A 19,453-nucleotide genomic window follows, 5' to 3' on the forward strand; every position below is an offset into this window, starting at 1 on the left:
AGTTTTTTCAATGTTGTTCTCCAGAGCTCCATTCTGGGTAGAATTCTCTTGTCCTCCTGCATACTCTCCCTAGGAAATCTCACCTATGTCCTTAACCTCTGCCCTAATGACTCCCCAGTCTTTTTATTTACTTCACATCTTTTTCTTAAGCTCCAAATCTGTATATCCAGCTGTTTACTAAAAAGCTCTCTCCATTTGGATATCTTACAGACATCTCAAACTCCGTACGTCTAAAAAGTGAATCCATTATCTTTACCCCATCCTGACACCACTGCTAAATTTCCTGCCTTGGTGGCTATTATCAGTTGCCTAGTGGCCTAAACCAGAAACCTTCAAGTTCTTTTTGATCTTTTTTTTTTTTCTCCCAGTATTATACCCCACAGATAGTCAACTGCAAGTCGTTCCAGTTCTCCCTTACGGTTTCTCAAATATGTCTCTTCCTTTTCAATTTTACTATCTGAGGGCTTCAGATCATTATTATCTCTCATCTGTATTGTTTCCCAGTCTCTGACACTGATCAATCCCTTCCCCTCCCTGCCAATTCCATCCTCTAAAAAGTGGAAAATCTGATTGTATCACCCTGACTCCCTCCCCACTGATTGATGTGAGGAATTTAAACTTGATTTGTCATTAATTCCTTGACTACCCATGTCCCAACGTTTCCAGGTCTAGCACTTTCACACCTCTAACTGGTAATGATTCCTCCTTTTTCTTAACTCCTAAACTGAATGCCTGTACCACACCTGTGTATGTACACATACTACATGCCTTCTGTTCTTTAACTGTTTTGTGTATATGTATTCTATGGACCAAATGAGGGGACCTTCTTCAGGGCTTGGACCATATCCTCCAGAAAGGGTAAGACAGTAAATGCTGTGGACGTAGTGTTCAGTCAATAAATATTTATTGGATGACCTTCACTAATATGTCTTTCTCTCTTTAGATATTTTATTAATAATGTCAGTTTCTCCATTTAAAATTGCATTCTCTGAGTTTTAAATTTAACTGCATGAAGACTTTGTTTTCTAGTAACTTATGTTATTGGTTTGCTAAGTAATAGGGCTTAACTTTTCATTTGCACCTAGAAAATTATTTTTTTCATAGGTAAGGAATTCTTACAATGTGCATGGTGGTAATAACAGCTATTTTTGGAAAAATCAGCAAGAATGTACTAAATACCGTCAAATACACTTACATTCTTCTGTCATTGTCAGGGTTTATAAGTTGCAAAGTATCGCAGCTTTAATTGGATTTAAAATAGGTTAACTTGATTCTTCCTTCTCAAGAAAAAGGATTTTTTGGTTCAATTTAAGACAGAATATTAGGAATTAATGTGTTTCATGACCTTGGAACATGAAGGATTCTTTTATTTCTAATACAGGCATTGACATGTAGAGAAGAGCTGCTTACCCTTCTTCTGTCACTCCTTCCACTGGTATGGAAGATACCTGTTCAACTAGAAAAGGCAACAGGTATGTTTCTTTTCTTTATCATATCACCTGTGTTATCACGATTCCACCAGGGAAAAAAGTTCCATTGAGAAGTTGTTTCTGCTGTAACGGTTGATACGGCTCAAAATCAGAACGGTATATATTAGTATGATACTTAATATGAAAAATTCCTTAGGCAAATACATTTTTATTTCTTTTAATATTACAGAAACCATGGTCCTTCTTAGGGGATTCCTTGAATGTAATGATGATTAGAAAATAGATGAAGAAGCAGAACACTTGGCAAAAGGAGTAAATCTGGATATGTAGCCTAACATTTGAGAAATGGAGAGTGAAATGTTTGAAGAAAGAAATTAAAGATTCTTTGCTTATTTTAAAGGCTGCTTTCCATTACCAGTACTCTGTCAATGACTTTTGCAGTTTCGTTTTCCTAGTGTTGCTTTTAAAGGATAAATTTGAAGTAGTATTTTGTTTCAGGACTTGGTAGAATTATTACACTTAAGGTCACTACGCACTTTTAATTTCTGATTCAGAAAAAATAAAAATATGTGTATACATATCATATTAAGTATATGAAACTTAGTTTAAATGTTTCAGTGGAGGGATTAACAGTTTTCCCCCTTGACCCCTTCTGGAATATGCGAATTGTGAGATGCTTAAGGATATCTCAGGTTGAAAAAAAAAAAAGAAAAAGCTCCTGAATTGTATTTTAATGCCATATATGCATTTTTAATGTATTTCTGATATGGAGCTCTCTTTTAGGGAGTTACCTAAGTTCTTGTAATATTGTTATCCTCCATATTTGTTGATTCACTGATTCTGCTCTTGTTTTCTTCTTAATTTATAGAATTCACAAATTGTTAATCACTTAAGAAATCTAATTTGTGTCCTTTCGGGGAAGTTGTCTTCATTGCCTGCTTCTTTTGCATACATGGAATTTGTCAGACTCCTTTTAATCTCCCTTAATTAAAGCACAAGTCTTTTATTTACAGATTTTTAAACTTATTCATTCTGAATTGTAACTATATCTTTCGTTTAGATCTTATTACGTGTTATTGCAAAGGGAAAGACCAATTTCATTATCTTTTTAATTAGTATGGAAAATTTATTCATTTCCCTAAGAGATCGGTTTTGAGTGGTGACCACACGGCAGCCCTAGGTTCTAGGCACTGAGGATGAAACGGGAATGACTGTATCTGTGCCTAGTTCAGTGCGTAGCACATGCTGTAGATATTGTGAATGAATAACTCTTTTAACCTCAGTCTTGGAGAACATTTGGTATCTACTGTATGATTTTAAAATAATTTTAGAAAATCTTAAAGTTTCTAAGTTGTATCAGGGCTATAAACTAAATACTGTTATGAGAATATAATATACCCCTGTGTCTTAATTAATGGCATTATTGGAGGAGATTTGTAAAATGGTAGGAATAGTAGCGCTAAATACCAGCACTACTTGACTAACACTGTTCTCCTTGTTGTTTTCAGAATCAATTTGTATCCTTTGAACCAGTGCCACCTGGTACTTAACATGAGCGGGATAAGGAAGTGAAGTGATAAGGGGAGGAAGGGGAGTAGAGACATAACAAAAGGCTAAAGGAAATCAGCCCCATAATAAAAATATACTGAGGATAAACTCCTAAAGTGAATGATAAGTAAGAGGGTAATCACCTGTGCAAACTGAGTTTTAAAACATATTAAGGTATACTAAATTTTCTTTCTTCATATTGTTAGATTTTAATCTACCGTTCTCAGCTGATATAATCCTGACCAAAGAAAAGAACTCAAGTTCTCAAGGATCTACTCAGGAAAAATTATGTTTAGAAGGAAGTGCCCCAGCCGGTCAGGTTTCTGCAAAAGTAAATGTTTTTCAACAAAGCAGACGACAGCGTAAAACTACCCATCGCTATTCTGTAAGAGATGCAAGAAAGACACAGCTCTCCACCTCAGATTCAGAAGTCAATTCAGATGACAAAAGTATAGTAATGACTAAGCATAGAAGGTCCCATCTGCTGCAGCATTTTGTAACACAGTCTCCTAAAGAAGACCACCTTACAGCTAAGCTTGACCACTTATCAACCAAAGAACAGACCCCTCCTGATACTGTGGCTTTGGAAAATTCCAGAGAGAAGATTCCAAGACGGGAGTCAAACACTGACATTTTAAGTGAGCCAGCGGCCTTGTCTATCGTCAGTCACATGCACAATTCTCCATTTGACTTATGTCATGTTCTGTTATCTTTATTAGAGAAAGTTTGTAAGTTTGACATTACCTTGAATCATAATTCTGCTCTAGCTGCCAGCGTAGTGCCCACGCTGACTGAGTTCCTAGCGGGTGTTGGGGACTGCTGTAATCTCAGTGACAATTTGGAGAGTCGGATGGTTTCTGCAGGTTGGACTGAAGAACCGGTGGCTTTGATTCAACGGATGCTTTTTCGAACAGTGTTGCATCTTATGTCAGTAGATATTAGTATGGCAGAGATGATGCCAGAAAGTCTTAGAAAAAATTTAACGGAATTGCTTAGAGCAGCTTTAAAAATTAGAACTTGCCTAGAAAAGCAGCCCGACCCTTTTGCACCAAGACAAAAGAAAACACTACAAGAGGTTCAGGAAGATTTTGTGTTTTCCAAGTACCGCCATAGAGCTCTTCTTTTACCTGAGCTCCTGGAGGGAGTTTTACGGATCCTGATCTGTTGTCTTCAAAGTGCAGCTTCAAATCCTTTCTTCTTCAGTCAAGCCATGGATCTGGTTCAAGAATTTATTCAGCATCATGGATTTCATTTACTTGAAACAGCAGTTCTTCAAATGGAGTGGCTGGTTGTAAGAGATGGGGTTCCTCCTGAGGCCTCAGAACATTTGAAAGCCCTCATCAATAGTGTGATGAAAATAATGAGCACTGTCAAAAAAGTGAAATCAGAGCAACTTCACCATTCAATGTGCACAAGAAAAAGGCACAGACGGTGTGAATATTCGCACCTCATGCATCACCACAGAGATCTCTCAGGTCTGCTGGTTTTGGCTTTTAAAAACCAAGTTTCCAAAATCCCATTTGAAGAGACAGCAGAGGGAGACGTGTATTACCCCGAGCGGTGCTGTTGCATTGCAGTGTGTGCTCACCAGTGTTTACGCTTACTGCAGCAGGCTTCCTTGAGCAGCACGTGCATCCAGATTCTCTCGGGTGTTCAGAACATCGGCATATGCTGCTGTATGGATCCCAAATCTGTGATCATTCCTTTGCTCTATGCTTTTAAATCGCCAGCACTGAAAAACTGTCGGCAGCATATATTAAATATTCTTAGCAAACTTATTTTGGATCAGTTAGGAGGAGCCGAGATACCACAAAAAACTAAGAAAGCAGCTTGCAATATTTGTACCATTGACTCAGATCAACTAGCCAAATTAGAAGAGACCCTGCAGGGAAACGCATGTGATGCTGAACCTTCCTCAGGTTTATCCAGTCCTTCTTACAGATTTCAAGGGATCCTGCCCAGCAGTGGATATGAAGACTTGTTGTGGAAATGGGATGCCTTAGAGGCTTATCAGAATTTTGTTTTTGAAGAAGACAGATTATGTAGTGTGCAGATTGCAAGTCACATTTCCAGTTTAATCCAGAAAGGCAATATAGTTGTTCAGTGGAAACTGTATAACTACATATTTATTCCTGTGCTCCAAAGAGGAGTTGAATTAGCACATCATTGTCAACAGCTTGACATTACTTCAGCTCAGACTCATGTATGTAGCCATCATGACCAGTGTTTGCCCCAGGAAGTGGTTCAGATTTATTTAAAAACTCTGCCTACCCTGCTTAAATCAAGGTTCGTGTGTGTGTGTGTGTGTGTGTAGATATTTTTTTCTCATTGTATGCTTTTGAATATCTTTATTATTTATTTTTTTCCTAGGATTTAATTTTTAGTTTAACAACTACCAAAAAATTCCCATCCTATGTCAGATTTTTTTTTAAAATATTTATGTATTTGTTCATTTGTTTGTTTTTACTGGGGTGGTCATAGAGAAGAGGATAGAGCCATTGATTTTAATTTCTCTGAAAAAAAAAAAGTAAAGTTTTAAATATATTTCTGAGAAAAAAATGGACGTAACACAAATATCCAACAGCAGGGGCAAGGTTAAGTTAATTAGTTTATATTTTGTTGATATACTATTATTAGCCATTAAAAAATAATGTTTAAAAGGATCATGTTGGGACATGAAAAAATGCTTATAATATTTTATCAATAAAATAAAAAAATAAAATCCACTTATTTACAACTAGGTAAAATATGCATATATATAAAATGATAATTATTTATGGAGGTAGTGAAATTAAGGGAATTATTATTTTTTAAATACCATATCTACATTTATTGCCTAAGCAATATATGTGGAAAATACAGTTAAGCAAAAAGGAGGAAATTAAAATTACTTAGAATCCTATCAATGAGTTTTGCAGATTTTGTGATTATCAACTCTGATACTTAAAAAATAGTTTTATAAATAAAGCTTGCTTCTGATGGGTAGTTTGGCCTTTCAAATGAATGCATATACCATTTAAAAAACATAATAAAATACAACCCATCTGTGATCATTATCTTTACAATCATTTTTAAAAAAATTTCTGACATTCTGACGTTGTTTAAATAGAACTGACTTTGCTTTGAAAGTTTTTAACTCCTTGGCATATTTGTGGACAGTGATCCAGATCCATGAGTTTTACCTGAGACAGAGCTGAAAAACTTCAGATCTGCAGTTTGGTTCTTTCCCTGTGTGACATACAGATTTAAAACAAGCAAAAGTCCTGGGTGAACCATCAGGCAGACAAACAAATGGACACACGAATGCCTCCGGGCTTTCGGAGTGTCCATCTCAAATGTGATGGTGGCCATGGCACTGAGAATTTATAGAGAAATTTGCCATTTGGAGAAAAACACGCTTCATTTGACTTAGCTTGAGATGCGTTGCTTCATTTAACTTGAGATGCATTGTAATCTGTTCTTTTCAAATGCTGCTGGAGTGTTTGAAGAAGGATGTAAAAGTAACTAGAAAGCCACTTGAGATCCTGGTCATATCTGAGGACTTCAGCCAGATAATTGATGGGTTGAAATAGGTAGTGTTTAGCAATGACATATTTAAATAGTATATGTACCTACTTATAAATGATGTTGCTATATGTAAAAGCTCTTGTATTTTGTTTTCTCTCACAGGGTAATAAGAGATTTGTTTTTAAGTTGTAATGGAGTGAACCAAATAATTGAATTAAATTACTTAGATGGTATTCGAAATCACTCGCTAAAAGCATTTGAAACTCTGATAATCAGCCTAGGGCAACAACAGAAAGATTCTTCAATTCCAGGTATTGATGGGACAGACCTTGAACAGAAGGAGCTGTCATCTTTAAATGTCAGTACTTTGTACAACCAGCAAGCTTATTCAGATTCTCAAAGTCTTAGCAAATTTTATGCCCGCCTCAAAGACGCTTATCCAAAGAAACGGAAGTCTGTCACCCAGGATGTTCATATCAACACGATAAACCTCTTCCTCTGTGTGGCGTTCTTGTGCGTAAGCAAAGAAGCAGAATCTGACAGAGAGTCAGCCAATGATTCAGAAGATACTTCTGGCTACGACAGTACAGCGAGCGAGCCTTTGCAACACATGCTGCCATGTTTCTCTCTCGAGAGCCTCGTCCTGCCCTCTCCCAAACACATGCACCAAGCAGCAGACATTTGGTCAATGTGTCATTGGATCTACATGTTGAGTCCAGTTTTCCAGAAACAGTTTTATAGGCTTGGTGGTTTCCGAGTATGCCATAAATTAATATTTATGGTAATACAGGAACTATTCAGAAGTCCTGAAGAGGAGCAAGGGAGAAAGGAGGGAGATGTAAATGTAGATGAAAACCAAGATTTACACGGACCTTCTCAATCTGAGGTCACTGTGAAGGAAGATTTGTTACCTTTGACTGTGAAAAGTGACCCCGCACCATCAGAACCGGGTAGTCTGAAAAAGAGTGCTGCCAGTTTAGGTAGATTGGAGTCACAGCCTATTTCTTCCATGAATGTGGAACACATTCCAGCCGTGGAAGCTGCTCCTGAGGAAGCCAAAGTATTTACGAATCAAGAAAGCGAGACCTCGCTTCAGGGCATACGACTTTTGGAAGCCCTTTTGGCTCTTTGTCTTCATGGCACCAGAGCTAGTCAGCAAAAGATGGAATTGGAGTTACCTAATCAGGTAGTAACTTGTCCTTTATCCAGCTGTTGTGTTTTACATATACATATATATATATTTAAAGTTCTAATGTAATACTGTTGTCATTTTGTTTTTCCAAAGATTCTAAGTTTTGAGATGCTCCTGCCTGCTTAGCACAGTACCAGGTACTGTGGTGGACACAGAGGAGTACGTGACCCTGTTCTTGCCCTCAAGAAGCTTACGTTTTAGTTTGGAATTCAGAACCCACATGTGACAAATTTACCACCTCTGAAAGGCATTAGTTACTCATTGAATGTCAGATGAGTAATATTTCAAAGTTCAGACTCTTCAGTCTTGGTGTGATTCTGTTTGGTGCCCTGCCCAGATCCCCTGCCAAGCTGATTCCCCCCCCCCCCATACACCGTCGGCTGCAGATGTTGGCTGCTGAGGACTCACATCTGCACCCATCTCCCACGGAGTGCCCTTGGCCGAGCTGGGGAGGGTGCTCAGAGCCGGTGGTTGATGGGAATGGCTCTGGGGGTGTGTGTGGGCCAGTTTCTGTGGTGCAGCTGAGGCTCCAGAGCTTCCCATGGAATTAGGCTGGGGCCACACAGTTATTCTGGAACCGCATCTCTGCCTGGCTTCTTCCCCCGACATATTCTGCCTCCCTCGCACCTTTACAAATTTCTCCTGAGAGCATGTCTCAGAGAAAAAGGAGTCCTCAGTTTCGGGCCTTGCTTCTAAGGGCACTTCGAATATGGCAGATCCCTTCATTCCTTACTAACTCATCCCTAACCGTTCTGTCAGGCAGCAGGCTCTCCTCACTGCAGTCCCAGCCTCCATAATGCCTCCTGTCTAAAACATCTTGATGCCTCCACGTTGCTCACAATTAAAATAGACACTCCTTAGTGTAGCACGCAGAGCCCATCGCAGTCTTGCTTTCACTTCCTTGTTTAGCCTAATTTCCTGCCGTCCTTCACCATTGCTGCAACCGGCCATACTGAGCTGACAGCTTCTCGAGATGCTTTGTCATCACTTCTGTACTTTTGTACCTGTTCTTCTGCCTGGCGTATTCTCTCTCTCTGCTTCTATGCCTGCTGTCTCCAACTTGTTCTTCATTGTTCATCTCATACAGTCCTTCCTCTGGGCACTTTGACAGGTCTCTCAGGCACATCCTCTCTTTTCTGTGCTCAGAGAACTTTATTTATAGCTCTCGTATGGTTGCCATCATATCTTGTCTGTATGTATCCGTGTCTCATATCGGATGGAGATCATTCCTTAGGGAAGAAGTCAGTTTCCTATCCATCCTTATGGCCCCATCCCCTAGTAGAGGAATGTGGGCAAGCAGTGAGAGTTCCCCTCAAAGAAAGATGGGAAGGAGTAAAGAAGTGAGGAAGAGAAAAGGATTAGAACATAAGTGCTTCTTAGAGTCTTAAGGAATCTCCAAGAAGAAGGAATTTGTAAAATCTAGAGATGGTTAATCAAACCCCTGAAGTTTTAACTAAACATTTTTTGCATGATACAATTAATTTATGGTACATTGAAATTCAAAACCAAATAAGATGAGTAAAGCATTTGATAAATTAAAATGTTGTTATTAATTGTAACAGTAGGATGTTTGTATAAGCGCTAGGTATTTATAGTCATTTAAATTTCATATCAACTGCAAATAAATGGACTAGCGTTTACTTAAGTAACTATCATTTGTTTTGTCACTGTTTAATTTTTTCTTAAAGCATGTTAATATTCTTAGTCTCTCTCTTTTTTTTTAACCTTAGAACTTGTCTGTGGAAAATATACTGCTTGAAATGAGGAGCCATCTTTCCAAGTCAAAGGTGATTGAAACAGAATTAGCAAAGCCTTTATTTGATGCCCTGCTTCGAGTTGCACTGGGGAATCATTCAGCAGATTTTGAACACGATGATGCTCTGACTGAGAAGGTATGAATAACTGACAGTAGTGTTGTTTGGGTGTGACTGGCAGAGGCAGAAGTGTGTGGGATGGGAGTAAGACACCAACGAATGTGGTTAGGACATTATGCGCCAGGATTTGGTCATGTGAGTTCAATGGGCCGTGTCGCCGTCATGTGGGGTGGATTGTATTTAGTCAGTGCCGTATCTCATAAGAAACAGGAGAGCAGTATGACATGCTTTGCTTCATCTAATCTGGAGATTTTCTGAGAATTACTTCTATTAGGTGGAAAGGTATTATTTGATAAGTCTTACGTATAAACTGATAGTTTATTAAATAACAATTCAGGGATGGCAGTGACTCAGCTGTCTTATTTGATCCTATATTGGTGCAGCTAATATTTCCAGAACTCTCTTCTCACTTGAATTTTAAATCACTCAGCATTAAAAATGACTAGTACTTGCATAGAAAATAGCAGTCCTAGTTTTTTAGTTCTGTTAACATTGTTTTCTAAAAGAACTAGTTTAAATTTTTTTCCTGAAACTTGGATACATATTTGGTTAATTTCCCTCTCCTTTCATGTTTCTTTTTTTTTTTTTTTTTTTGCGGTACGTGGGCCTCATTGTTGTGGCCTCTCCCGTTGCGGAGCACAGGCTCCGGACGCGCAGGCTCAGCGGCCATGGCTCACGGGCCCAGCCGCTCTGCAGCATGTGGGATCTTCCCGGACCAGGGCACGAACCCGTGTCCCCTGCATCGGCAGGCGGACTCTCAACCACTGCGCCACCAAGGAAGCCAATGTTTCTTTACCTTTAGTTAATTGTCACCTCTCCTTTATCCTTATGTAACTTCTTTTTAAATTCCTTGGTCTGGACATACATTGGCATTTTATAATCTTCTGCCATAATATTTTATGTTACTGTTTGTCATAACTTAAAAACTTACTGAAATAACTACTAATGCCTTCATCATATTACTGAATCAGTGGGTTAACTGGAAAATGTTAAAATACCTACCTAAAATGTCAATACCTAGGTAGGTTAAAATACCTACCTACTTATTAAAAAAAAAGTTTACTCTACCTTTTATTACTGTTGCAATGATAAAATACTCTGAGCTTCTTCAAGTGTGTTTTCTAAAATGAAGATATTAGTAGCATTTTTATAAGAGAAGTAAAATTTCGTGCCACAAGATATTGCACAGGGAGTTAATGCTGGAACTCTTGACTTCTGAGATGCTTGTATATAGACAACTGCATTCTGAAATCTTAAAATTAATTTCCTTGAAAATTTTTCATCTCTCCTCTGGTTATCAATTTATGAAACACTTTATTTATAAAAATCCTATGAAAAAATATTTTCCGTGAACAAATATGTAAAGATAATACATATTTATTCACATGAAGTTGTAAGAAGTACAACTTAATGTGGTTTTTAGACATTTCTTATCATATAACTAGAATGAAATTTCTTAGACTTATTTTTCAGTAAAACTGAAATGACCTATAGCTTAATCTTTTAGGACAGCTATTTTTTGAGGTGTTAGTCAAGAAAATTATTCTGCATGAATTTCATAATGTGTAATGGTTAATATCAATTCCTAAGATTTTTTTTTCTTTAAATACCGAAGCTGTCCTTAAAATGACTTTTGAGGGCTTCCCTGGTGGCGCAGTGGTTGAGAGTCCGCCTGCCGATGCAGGAGACACGGGTTCGTGCCCCGGTCTGGGAGGATGCCACATGCCGTGGAGCAGCTGGGTCCATGGGCCAAGGCCGCTGGGCCTGCAATGGGAGGGGCCACAGCAGTGAGAGGCCCGCGTACCGCAAAAAAAAAAAAAAAAAAAAAGACTTTTGAGAAGTAAATGCCTTATTTATGAAAAATGAACAAACATTACAGCTTTTGCCTTTTAATTACACTGATCTTGTAGAGTCATCAGTCTGAAGAATTATTGTCATCCCAACCTGGTGATTTTTCAGAAGAAGCTGAGGATTCTCAGTGTTGCAGTATTAAACTTTTGGTTGAAGAAGAAGGTTATGAAGCAGATACTGAAAGCAATCCTGAGGATAGTGAAACCTGGGATGATGGTAAAATATCACTGAAGTACTTGTGATTGGATTTGAAGTCAGATTATTAATTAGCAAATGGTTCACAATAATATCACTTTAGAATTTTGTATTGCCTTACATTGTATTGCCTTACATTTAAAAAGTGCATTGCATCATCATTTCATTTGATCTTGACAACAAATTCTGGCATTCTTGTAAGCAGTTTAAAACAATGAGATATATTTTGTTATGACAAACATTGACCGAGTGCATAAGAATACAGGGTAGAGGAAGCCTACCTATATATATTCTAATGGAAAAGACAAACAATAAGTGTCAGAAATAAGCAGTATGAAGAAATAAAACGGGGTGATATTATAGTGATTGGGTGGTCGGAGAAGGCCTCTCTGAAGCTGTTTACGTTGAGGCCTAAATACAAAAGACTTATCCAGCAAACATTGACAGGAAGAGCATTGCAGGCAGTTTGTTATAAAGATTAAATAATATAAGGAATACAGACATCTCTTTGTGGCCTGCAGGGATGCTGCTGCATAGATTTCTTCTTAGTTCACCACAGCCCAACTTGTTTAGGATGGAACGACATTGCATATGATCCTTTGTTTCCAGGCCTAAAACTTGGGTAGAATGGAAAATATGGATTGGTCAGAGCCAAGAGATTTCTGGGAAGACTCCATCTTTTAATCTGCTGATCTTGTGACTGTGCCAGTACTGTTAGTCCTCACTAAGTTTGCAGTAGTTTATCTTCCTCAAAGTCTATTTTCTCTTTCCCACTGAGTGAATGGGAGTAATCACTGAAAGGGCTTGATGGGCCCATAGCAGGTAGTTTTTGTTTCTCTGTTTTTTGGTTTTTTACCATAAAGAGAGTGAAAAGAACAAAGGAACAGCCACAAATTGAAAGCCACACACATATATATTCATGTAGCTTACTTGATTCATTAAACAAACTAATATGTTTTTTCCAGTTTTATTGAGAAATAATTGACATACATCACTGTATAAGTTTAAGGTGGTTGTATTGACATGTACTGTGAAATGATTACCTCAATAGGTTTAGTTAGCATTCATCATCTCATATAGATACAATAAAAAGAAAAGAAATAAACATTTCTCCTTGTGATGAGAACTCTTAGAATCTACTCTCTTAACTTTCCTATATATCATACAGCAATGGTGACTGTAGTCACCATGTTGTCCATTATATCCCTAGTACTTATTTATCTTATAACTGGAAGTTTGTACCTTTTAACCACCTTCTTCCACTTCTCCCTCCCCGCCACCTCCTGAGCAGGTGCTTTTGAAAAAATATTCGTTTAATAGTGTTAGCTTTTTTTGTTTGTTTTCTTGGCCGCACTGTGTGGCATGCGCGATCCTAGTTCCCTGACCAGGGATCTAACCTGCGCTCCCTGCGATGGAAGCACGAAGTCTTAACTGCTGGACTGCCAGGGAAGTCCCAACAGTGTTAGTTTTATCAGAGTACAGACATGATTTTATAATGATAGGTTTCCTCCTTTTTATAAGTTTGCTAAGTAGATCTTAATTTAAAGAATTTTGGTCTAGGTAGAAATTTATACATTTCTTACCTGTATGAACTTTTTAAAAGAGTACAGCAGTTTTCTTTAAAGAGCATAACAGTTAAAATTTCCAAAATGTAATATTCATTGAAATTGAAATTCATTGAAAGTCTGTCTGTTTCTCACTTATGAAGAAGACAAAGTATAAAATTCATCCAACCAATAGCCAGACCTACTGTTTTCACAGAGATATGGGCAAACAAATGAACTACCCTGTGATTTAGGTATTTTGGCATCAGAAAGTTTGGGATAGTATTTTTTTCCAGTTGTGTCAAAGGGGTGTGTTAAATCTGTGTCACAGGTCTGTAAAAATTACAGTTGATAATATTCGTGGTTCTAGTGAAGATCAAAATTACTTTTAAGGCTATTCATTTACCTTCAAAATATCCATATGACTTGATTTTTCAGGATATTTATTGTAATCAAAAGTCAAGCAGTAGGAAAAGGTTTTGTGAGCATCTTATCAATAGCACTTTTGCCACTAGATCTCCTAAATAATGAACGAGATTTGAAATATTTTTTCAATGTTTAGGGAATAAAAATAATCTTTTCTTTTCCCCCTTTTAGGGGTAGACTTAAAGCCTGAAGAAGAAAGTTTCAGTGCATCAAGCAGTCCAAATGACTTACTTGAAAACCTCACTCAAGGGGAAATAATTTATCCTGAGATTTGTATGCTGGAATTAAATTTGCTTTCTACTGGTAAAGCCAAACTTGAGGTGCTTGCCCATGTATTTGAGAGTTTTTTGAAAATCATCAGGCAGAAAGAAAAGAATATTTTTCTACTCATGCAACAGGTAAAAGATGTATTTAGTTAAATGTGATCAATATTTACCACACGCATGCCCCAATTACTCATTTCTTTGTTTATATATAACCCAGCTTGTCTGAAAATTGAGATGATTACTTACCTTTTATAGTACCTTAATGTACGTTTTTAGTACAAGTGATGTTCTAAAAATCTTCTATTTCCATAGTTCTCCAAAGTAGCATAAAAATTAATGTTGTCATTGGCTAACTAATAAGAATCCTAGTATGTTTCTGAGAATGGATACTATTTGAAAAATTGCATTTAATTTTAATATATAGTCATTGTTTTGAAAACTCAGAAAACAAAACAGCATGAAAAACAAAATGAAAATTATGTATAATCCTACACATAACATTCTCTTCACTTATTTTTAAATACCTAGAAATGTGTATACAGTAGCCTATCAAGTAATTTATTATGATATTACAGTTGCTTCATGCTTTCATGAGGTAAGAAATTTAATTTCTTATGTTTTGTTTTTTAATCTTAGGGAACTGTGAAAAATCTTTTAGGAGGGTTCTTGAGTATTTTAACACAGACCGATTCTGATTTTCAAGGTGCGTTGAAACTGTTTTAAACAATAGCTTTGAAATAATTTTGTTGCTATGTGAAATGAAGAGTTGACAATAATGGCTTCCATTGGCATAGTGCTGTGTGGTTTTATAAGTAGCTTTATATGCATCATCTCTTTTGTTTCTCAGAACCATCCAATGTGGTAGACATAGTATAAGTATCTTGAGTTCACAGAGAGGAAAATCTAAATTCCAAGGACCGGAGTAGTTGTTCAGGGTCATATACATAGAAGTGGCATTGCGAGGACTGTAACGCAGTCTAAACACTGTATTGCTGCTTTATCAGGTATTGCTGGAGTGCCCACTCTCTTCTCTGTACTTTCACAGACATTTGACAAATTCATAATGAATACGTAATATGATTATATTATGATTATATGCTAGATAGAAACCTAGATTTTAGTTGGAGAAACCTAAATTGTAATTGGAGAATTAAGGCCGACATACACAAAATGTTAATTTGGGTTTGTCGCATATTTTCTCATGATCAAATTTAAGTTATGCATTTTGGGCATGCATACCTCACAAGTGATGCTATGCCTTTTCACAGTGCATCATATCTGGGGGTTCATGATATCTGTATCTTATTACTGGTGATGTTGACTGATCACTTGGTTAAGGTGGTGTTTTGCCAGGTGTTTCCATTGTTAAGTTAGTATCTTCTCTTTATAATTAGTAAGTTTCTTATGGGGAGATAACTTAGGGCTATGTAAATATCCTTTTTTTCATCATACTTTAACCCACTCATTTTAACATCCATTGATGATTCTTGACTGAAACAGTTAATATGGTGGTTTGCCAAATAGTAATTTTCTGTTTCCATCATTCCATCTTCATTTATTAATTGGGATTACACTGTAAGGAAAAGCCTTCCCTTCTTCCTCATCTACTTAGTGTATGGGTATATTTTTATTTATTGTGCTGGGCACTTAACTGGACTTTTTTGATCTGAAGACTTATTTCCAGCTTAGCTCTGAGAAATTCTATTCCATTATCTTTTCATAACAGCTTTACTGAGATATAACCTGTTTACGTGAGACATATTTGTGATATAATTGAGATATATTAATATACTATACCATTCACCCATTTGAAGTATACAGTTTAGTGTCTTTTAGTTGGTTCAGAGTTGTCCATGTTAAAACAGTTTCATCGCCCCGAGAGAGACCCCATACCCTGTAGCAGTCACTCCCTCTTTCCCCTTCACCCTCCCCCACGCACGTGCCCCAGCCCCTGGCAGTCACTAATCTATTTCCTGTCTTATAGATTTACCTATTCTAGATATTTCATGTAAATGGAATATGTGGGTTTTTGTGACTGATTTCTTTCACTTAGCATAATATTTTCATCCTTGTTGTAGCATACATCAGTACCTCAGGTTTTTAAAAATCATTTTTAAATTTTATTTTGATTTTATGTAGATTGCTTTTTAATTTTTTTTATTCATAAGCTTTATTTTTTACAACAGCCTTACGTTTACAGAGAGATTGAGCAGAGAGTGCAGACAGTACCCAGATTAACCTTAGTATATTTGCTGTAATTAATGAACCTATATTGTTATATTATTATTAACTAATGTCCATAGTTTATTCAAATTGCCTTAGTGTGTACCTAATGTTCTTCTGTTTAAAGATCTCAGCCAGGATTCACATTGCATTTAGCTGTCATACCTCCTTAGGTTCCCTCTTGGCTGTGACAATTTCTTAGACTTTCCCTGCTTAATGACCTTGAGAGTTTTGAGGAGGACTGATCATGCTGTAGAATGTCTCCCTGCTGAATTTGTCTGATGTTTTCCTCACTGTGGTATCGATTTGCATTTCCGTAATGATTAATGACATTGATCATCTTTTCATGTACTTGTTAGCGATCTGTATATCTTCTTTGGAGACATAGCAATTCAAATCCTTCACCCTTTTTCAAAATCAGGGTGTTTCTTTTATTGTCGTTGAGTATTAGGAGTTCTCTGTGTACTCTGTATACTCTTCAGTTCCTATTTTTCCCCTTGGTTAGGCAGCTCGGCCAGTCTGCAGACTTTTACAGTTATACCTGGTAGCCCTGATGCTAACATCCCACCGTACATCTCAGCTTTTTCTTGGCAGAAGCCATTCAGTTTCTTTTGAGAACAGTTTACAGGTTTGGGGCATAAAGGTAAAAGGTGACTTACCTGTGCTGTATACTAGGAATCAAGGAGAGAGGTGGATGTCACAGACAGACCTTTTATTAATCCCTGTGCTGCTTGCAGCCCTGTTCTTACTTCCTCCCCAGATTTGGGACAGGTCGGCTCATCATTCCTCTGAGCCCCTTTGTAATTCAAAGAGGTTCTAGGCTGCAGCTTTCTCTTTTATCTATCTCTCCTTCCATCTTCAAGAAATATTTTTAAATCTCTCACTTGACCTGCTCCCAAAGCCCACTGCCTCCCCACTTTTTTCCTGTTATGGGTTTCTTCCTTTTTGTTATCCTGAACTTTCAGTTCAGTGACTTTTCGGTGGTAGACAAAGGCATGTGTATATGTATGTGTATATCTCTATTCCCCCATTTTGAACTGGAACCTGTTAGTTTTGAACTGGAAAAAAATATCTAAGCACATACACTTTACATCGATCATGTTATTTTCCTACTCTAAAACCTTTACCTGATTGATGTTACTTACAGGGTAAAGTATATGCTATTTTATAGTCTTGTTGCAAGTTTCTTTCTTGATATGTCTACCATTACGCTGCTGCTTCTACAAAACATGTTGCTGAAACATGACTTATGTTCTCAGATTTTATATCAGAATTATTTTGTCATGTCCAAAAGGGAGATAATATTTATTTCGTAGGACTTTTTTTTGGTTAGGATTGGCTGAGATAATGCATGCAAGTATACTTCGATCGCTGTAATATACACTACAAATATTTTACTCTAGACAGTTATATGAATTTGTGTATTACCAATTATATTTCATAGTAAACCCCATGATAGAATAAAGTGTTCAAACTAATCATTTGGGGCTTCCCTGGTGGCGCAGTGGTTGAGAGTCCGCCTGCCGATGCAGGGGACGCGGGTTCGTGCCCCGGTCCGGGAAGATCCCACATGCCGTGGAGCGGCTGGGCCGGTGAGCCGTGGCCGCTGAGGCTGCGCGTCCGGAGCCTGTGCTCCGCAACGGGAGAGGCCACAACAGTGAGGCCCACGTACCGCAAAACAAACAAACAAAACACTAATCATTTGTCATAGTTTAGTGTTTTCGTAATTTTTAATACTTCCACTTTTACTTATGTCATTGAATTTTCTATTTAGAAAGTTATAGTCATAAATTAAACATTTTCAACATGAGAAGGTAGCGGACTATTTTATGGTACCCAACAGCTTATTTAAGAAATACTGTATTCATTTATGCTTCTTTAAATAATACCTTTATTTTACTTTGAGCTAACCAATCTTTAAGAAAAATGGTTTTGTTGTTATTTGTCAGTTAGTTGGTTTGCATTTAATTATATTGTTATTTCTTCAACAGATTTTTGGATTATTATTTATAATCCATTCAAGATGTGACAATAGTGTTTGATCTCTTTCAGTGAAATTGCTTATTCCGTCCTTTTAATTATTGTATATCGGCTTTAATTTTCCCCCTCTCTCTTTCTTTAATTTAGCGTGCCAGAGAGTACTGGTGGATCTTTTGGTATCTTTGATGAGTTCAAGAACATGTTCGGAAGAGCTAACCCTCCTTTTGAGAATATTTCTGGAGAAATCTCCTTGTACAGTAAATATGCTATAATTTGCCATTTTTTCACTGATACCTAATAGAATATTTTTTTATTATTTAGAAATCACTAAGCTCCGTCTTTTGATGTGGTAATTATTATATAGTCAGCCCCATGTTATTGTGTGTGAAATTCTCGATTATTTTGTTATTTACACAATTTTAACCATTTTGCTTCCATTTTGGCTAGCTAGATGTATCATTGGGATCATAGTCCCTTTACCCCATTCCACCCCAAGTCTTTGTGCCTAAGAAATGCTAAATAATTTTAATTACTAAAGATAATTATAACTAATTATAACCATTTTGAGAGTTACCCTGTTTTTTAAGAAAATTATTATTCACTCTTCATTTATCTTCTATCACTTGTCCATTGGTGCAGCTTAGTGATTCTTAGACCATTCTTTGCTGAGAAACCCATTTTTTATAATGAAATCTTGACTAGAAGCATAAGCAAATAAAACAGAAAACTTTGGAGCTACTTTCTTTGAAGCAAGGTTGGAGGATGTTCCTGAGCCCTGCCCACTTCACCACCCCACTTGAGCCTTGTAGACCCTGAGGGAGCTCTGTGGAACACGAGGTCAGAAACCACTAGTGTAATGGAGAACAGTATGGAGGTTCCTTAAAAAACTACAAAGAGAACTACCATATGACCCAGCAATCCCACTACTGGGCATATACCCTGAGAAAACCATAATTCAAAAAGAGTCATGTACCACAATGTTCATTGCAGCTCAATTTACAATAGCCAGGACATGGAAGCAACCTAAGTGTCCATCGACAGGTGAATGGATAAAGAAGATGTGGCACATATATACAATGGAATATTACTCAGCCATAAAAAGAAATGAAATTGAGTTATTTGTAGTGAGGTGGATGGACCTAGAGTTTGTCATACAGAGTGAAGTAGGTCAGAAAGAGAAAAACAAATACCGTATGCTAACACATATATATGGAACCTAAAAAAAAAAATGCTTATAAAGAACCTAGGGGCAGGACAGGAATAAAGACTCAGAACTACTAGAGAATGGACTTGAGGACACCGGGAGGGGGAAAGGTAAGCTGGGACGAAGTGAGAGAGTAGCATCGACATATATACACTAGCAAATGTAAAACCGATAGCTAGTGGGAAACAGCCTCATAGCACAGGGAGATCAGCT

The 19,453-nt window shown here is 37.2% G+C and overlaps 1 protein-coding gene across 1 annotated transcript in view; it reads left to right on the top strand.

The window, feature by feature from the left end:
- The window catches only part of LYST (lysosomal trafficking regulator), a 192,132-nt gene that overhangs the window by 53,652 nt on the left and 119,027 nt on the right, over window positions 1-19,453 (top strand). The window contains exons 4-11 of the mRNA XM_067025680.1: window positions 1,382-1,472; window positions 3,185-5,264; window positions 6,648-7,671; window positions 9,408-9,569; window positions 11,462-11,618; window positions 13,739-13,965; window positions 14,470-14,536; window positions 18,184-18,293. Coding sequence (XP_066881781.1) covers window positions 1,382-1,472; window positions 3,185-5,264; window positions 6,648-7,671; window positions 9,408-9,569; window positions 11,462-11,618; window positions 13,739-13,965; window positions 14,470-14,536; window positions 18,184-18,293 — 3,918 coding nt within the window. The remainder of the gene's footprint in view (window positions 1-1,381; window positions 1,473-3,184; window positions 5,265-6,647; window positions 7,672-9,407; window positions 9,570-11,461; window positions 11,619-13,738; window positions 13,966-14,469; window positions 14,537-18,183; window positions 18,294-19,453) is intronic.

This window comes from Kogia breviceps, chromosome 2 (assembly GCF_026419965.1).
Source record: "Kogia breviceps isolate mKogBre1 chromosome 2, mKogBre1 haplotype 1, whole genome shotgun sequence".
NCBI classification, from domain to species: domain Eukaryota; kingdom Metazoa; phylum Chordata; class Mammalia; order Artiodactyla; family Physeteridae; genus Kogia; species Kogia breviceps.